Source organism: Stereum hirsutum (assembly GCF_000264905.1).
Source record: "Stereum hirsutum FP-91666 SS1 unplaced genomic scaffold STEHIscaffold_61, whole genome shotgun sequence".
Lineage (NCBI taxonomy): Eukaryota > Fungi > Basidiomycota > Agaricomycetes > Russulales > Stereaceae > Stereum > Stereum hirsutum.
In genome coordinates this window covers 1-5,003 of record NW_006763191.1, presented here as the reverse complement: position 1 = coordinate 5,003, position 5,003 = coordinate 1, and the positions used below count along the sequence as shown (strand labels likewise).

Below are 5,003 nucleotides of genomic sequence, written 5' to 3'. Positions count from 1 at the left end.
TCTTTCTCTCTTGTATTCTAGAGCGTTACGCTGAGACTACTTGACCGTCATAGCTGTGGTCGACGTTGACGGCATCCGAGGTTGTGACTTCGGCGAAGGAAAAGCTACTAGCCGCTGAAGAATTCACTCCAGTGGACCTGAAGCAAGTCCTGGCAGTGTTCGCATCCAGAGCATGCCTCAAACTGGCGGGGAACGACGCTGCCAATCGGATCGCCGCTGACGCCGTCAGCCATCACATGCGCATCCTCGTCTCCGTGGCGAAAACCACCCTCATCACCACTGTTCCCTCCGAACCTATACTCTCCATCGCCGCCGCCGTCGCGCTCACGGAGTCCTTTCAAACCTACCACAATGCCCTCAACACGTTATGCGCCGAGTTGGAACGCCAGAATTCCGTCCTCGCACCTGGAGAGGCGGGGGAGCTCTGCTGCCGTCTTCTCCTTCTCCTCGCTCGCGATAAGGCTACTACCGACTTGCATGGGACCTTCGTCAGAGAGAAGCCGGAGATGGACAGGTGCTATATCCACGCCATTGGATTGCACGACTTCTTATCGACCCTTCTCGGACAGACTCGGTATGGATTTCAGGCGCAGGAAGAGGAGGAGTCAGCGGAGGATCTTCGGTCGCTCTGCGAGGGCTTGTCTATCAACTTCACTCACTTCATACAATACGAGAAGACGATCGAGGAGCTCACTCTGGACGAGCTCGAGCACGCCTGGTTCTCTGGCGCCGCCATCCAATGCTGCCATAATCAGCCGGTCATCGACGTTCTCATTATTTACTACAGCGGGCCTATCGACGAGCCGTTCAACCGGTCAGATCTCGGAGTAGTCGGCATTCAGGTCAAAGCCAGAACCAAGCAGGCGTATGGTGCGGTTGGAGAAGGCTTGACCGTCCCACCCATTCTTTACCCGAGCGCCAACAAGTCCGAGGCCAGAAAGGTCAAACATCCGACAATCGTCATGCTCATGGACCTGAGCACCGAGAAGACGTTCCAACAGAACGGAAGGATGAAATTTTTGGTAAAGAGAGCGGCAGAGAAAACGATCAGCTGGTCGGGGTACATCGCGGACGAGCCTGAGAACATCTTGATCAACGTTCGCGGATGCTCGGCGTTGCAATATCCTGTTCTAGATCGATTCTCGGAGCCGTTTGGGAAGATTTTCAAGACCATGAAGGCAAGTCAGGTACCGGGGGTTTTGGGTGACCTAGAGGAGCGGATGATGGTTGCGATGTACCCAATCGAAAGGCTGTCGAAAGTGCAAGAGGCTGAGCAAGAGAAGAAGAAGAAGGAGAAAGCGGCGGAGAATAGGAAGAACAAGAAGGCCGCGAATGCTGCGAAGAATACGAAGGACGCGAAGAGCACCAAGAGCGGGAGGAGCAAGGCTCGGGCGCCGAAAGATGATATACAGAGTGAAGAAAGCTTCCCAGATCTTACAGACATGCGAGAGGCATTGTCGAGTGCGGACTCAGAGTAAGTCCTCTGTGATCTGGCTGCTTCGATGAGTACGACTTTCTTCCATTATGGCATCGTAGTAGTATATTGTTCCTTGTTTGTGCCATGTCATATAGTTGCATGAGAATCATCTATCCTCCGTAATTCATGATTACCGGTTGTCATAGGCTGCAGTTGGGTGAAGAAAACCGAATGGGTGTTTCTTAGGCCTATCATACACAAGATATGGCTGTTTTCTCGGGAGCGGTTTTATATCGCATAGAGGGCTCGCAGCAATGAAGACGTATCCAAGTTATGTGGAGCACATCATGTCTTTCCGAGATGTACTCCTCAAGAATGGCAAGGACGACTTCTTCCGCGATAGAATACACCTTAGGTCAGAAGACACTGTCAAATCCTCATGCAGGAGAAACATTACATACGTAACCTTCTTTTAAATTTGATTCAAGGTCTACACGAGAAAGTGTCGCCGTTTAACGTCACTATCGAGTTTGGAAAGAACGCTTGGTGCGATGACTTCAATACACGTAACTACGTTATCGCCGTTCGTAGGGTACAGCGAAACCGTGACGGTATGGACATCGATGTACGATGTATAGGCTTCGTCAGCGGAACGCAACAAGCCGTCAACACTCGAGGAAGTATCCGTTAGAGAAAGAGCTGCGAGCCGCAAGCGATGACGATGACAGTGAAAGAGGGAAGGAATGAGTTTATTCTTCTTCTGTAACCGTCCGTATACGTCAACAGGGGATAACAAGGACACCAAGTGAGCACCACGACCGATCCTACAAATAAACAGAACAAGAAGAAGGCACACGCATCGCAGATCAAAACCTCTCACCCGTTGATTCGTAGGACTTACAACGTTTCACCCACTCTTCTATTCTTCTGGTCTGCGCCACTCAGCGCACGGAACCCCCAACTCTTATCCTCACACACGTTTACATCCTCCCATCAATACTCTCCCCCTCACGATCCCTTGCTCCCATCCCAAGCAAGTCGTGCTATCGTGGTGCTCGACTCTAGGAAGATGAAACTGGGGCCCGTGATTCTTGTCATAGACGATATCGGACGTGACTTGCTCAGCGTATTCGATGTCCATGGGGCCGATGGCGGGGACAGATAGACTAAAGGAGACAGATCCGGACCGAGACTCCTGCTGGAAGGCAATTGCGTTCCATGCAGACGTCTTTGCATGGCCGTAGACGAGCAGTAAGTCATCGCAAAAACTGCGAATGATATCCCAGCGAGGACATGAACTCCCTCCGTCCAGGTCCCCCAGAGTGGTCGGGCGTAGTCTGTGAAGCGCGACACGGGCTGAGCCCACCGATCCTCCCCAGGCGTTTGCATGAACAGCGCTGCCCCGGAATCTCGGCTGGAACTGAACTCAAATTTACCTCCCAATCCGAGAGGACTTCATGAACCAGCAGAGATCAGACTTGGTGAGTAGTGAGTTGTAGGGTGAGATCCACGTACATATTGGGAGGCTGAAGCTCTGCGCCTGCCTTTGACCTCTTGATTAGCGTGTTGTGCGATGCTATTGGCCCATCCAGATGTGCGTGAATGCGAACTGCTGACGTGGAGATCTCTAGTGGCTGATGTCCACTCGGTACGCCATCGGGATTGGGCTCGAAGAGTATGCTCTCCCCGGGGTGGAAATATTCAGATGGCCCACCAGACCCGGGGGAAGGCGAGTTCAGACGGGAGAGACTGCGACTCAGTGACGGATCCCTGGAGTCCTCGAAGAGGACGTTGAATACTCGCTCAAACCTTCCATCACTAGGGCAAGGTCCATTTAGGATACACCACGAACGCATATACAACGATCATAGAAAGAACGTACGAGATATATCCGACATCTCCAATGTGGACTTCTCTGCCATCGCCATTAGGCTCTGCATGCCATATAGGTAGACCATAAGCACGAGGCGTTAACTCGCGTTCTACAACTGCCAGTAGGAGAGGGGCATGAAAAATGTAGAGAAACGCGGTGGGTCTAACCTAGAAGACGCTACACGTCTTTGAGAGTGTTGCTTTCTGTACAATTTAAAGAGGCCCACGGGCGCAGCTTCCCTCGAATGCTTATGTGGAAGGCTGTACCAAATGCACTGCTTGTTGTACAAGATCAGTAGGACGGGATGACATCGAGCGCACGAGACTTCTAGTCTACACGAGGAGCCTGATGAACATCCTCCATTACGATGCGAGTGCAAAGAAACATAGCAAGACGAACGGTTAAGGTATGGAGTAGGTTGACTCGCAGCAAAGCAATGGGGTTGTAATATTGCCCGTGAGCTAAGGGCCTTACAAACCGTGTAAGATGCGAACACACAACAGGTCCGGGGTGCATGATTTGGAGATGTGAACGTGTCAGGCTATGTGGGCGTATCCGACTATACAGACGGAGGAAATGACGTTTAGAAGGGGCCTGGAACGCTCTTTCTGGTCGCAGTTTGAGATCGACAAGGCGGAGTGCTGCTCTGCTGTAGTCTCACAAAGGAGTGGTTCGATGTGGACAGTCTACACGTGAACGGACTCGGGAGCTCGCCGTGCCATGCACAGGTCGTCCGAGGCCCTGTGGCAAAAAAGTGGACGACGGCCCATATCGCCCCGGAACCAGGATGATACAATAATGCAACAAATTTTGCGCACGCAGTGAGCTTGGAATCGAGCGGCTTGGCGTGCTCGATAGAAGGATGTGAGCAAGTCAGAGTTTGGGCCACATCGTCTTGTGCACCATAAGTACTGGTGCTCACGTTCGAAAGGTACCAGACCGTATATCACTCACCTGTACTCATGACCCACTCGAGCACGCAAAAAGGAACGATCACGCCAGCGCAATGCCGGAAAGAGCCGACGCGAGTGTGTCCATGATGGTCATGGTCCCATCTTCCCCCTCCTCCTTCGCCATCTGGATATGCGTCATCTGAGACGCGAGCGTATCGATTTTGTCATCTAGAGTGATCGCTGCCCCGTTCGCCAACGAAACACTCGCAAGTGCGCTCTCCAAAATCTCCCTCACGGCCTGGTGTTTCCGGGCCTCCTCGAGATATACTTGGTTCATCAGACCAGAAACGAGAAGTTTGTTGTCGTCGAGCCATTGGCCCCATACAGCGTAGTCGGACTCCAGCAGCCGGAAGACGTCTTCCTCATAGACGTTTGAGAAATCGATATCAGATCTCGAGAGGATCGATCGAATCTTTGGGAGAATGCTTGAAGGGAGGGGATCCGTCAGTGTTAGGAAGTCGTCGCTGGTGAAAGTGCGGGCAGGGAAGGTTGTTGGTCCATGTTGAAAAGGTTCAGGAGAGATCGGAGACGACGTGCCCGATCTGACTCTGATATGCTCGTGCTCTTCCTCAGAGGGTGAGTACCTAGACCATGACAGGCTGCCATCATCGTCTTGCGGGTAGTGGTTAGGCTCGGAGGGGATTGGGAAATTGGCGTTCATGGGTACAGGTAGTTGGGGTCAGGGGAAACAGAGGGTTGACAAAATACGCCATACCCACACTCGCCAGGCACGGACAACTTACGCCACCTTCGTTTTGGG

General features: G+C 52.3%; 2 protein-coding genes across 2 annotated transcripts; one reads left to right on the top strand and one right to left on the bottom strand.

The window, feature by feature from the left end:
- Positions 1–236: 236 nt before the first annotated feature.
- STEHIDRAFT_164085 (uncharacterized protein) lies at positions 237–1,478 on the top strand (the record flags this gene model as incomplete). Its single annotated transcript, XM_007311813.1, has 1 exon — positions 237–1,478. One exon carries the CDS (start codon positions 237–239, stop codon positions 1,476–1,478), a length of 1,242 nt encoding a protein of 413 aa, XP_007311875.1.
- Positions 1,479–2,196: 718 nt separating this feature from the next.
- STEHIDRAFT_116836 (uncharacterized protein) lies at positions 2,197–4,904 on the bottom strand (the record flags this gene model as incomplete). The annotated part of the gene is made up of 7 exons (XM_007311812.1): positions 2,197–2,241; positions 2,430–2,645; positions 2,717–2,870; positions 2,933–3,235; positions 3,300–3,457; positions 3,789–3,849; positions 4,288–4,904. The coding sequence occupies 7 exons, from the start codon at positions 4,902–4,904 to the stop codon at positions 2,197–2,199; spliced, it is 1,554 nt and encodes a 517-aa protein (XP_007311874.1).
- Positions 4,905–5,003: the final 99 nt, after the last annotated feature.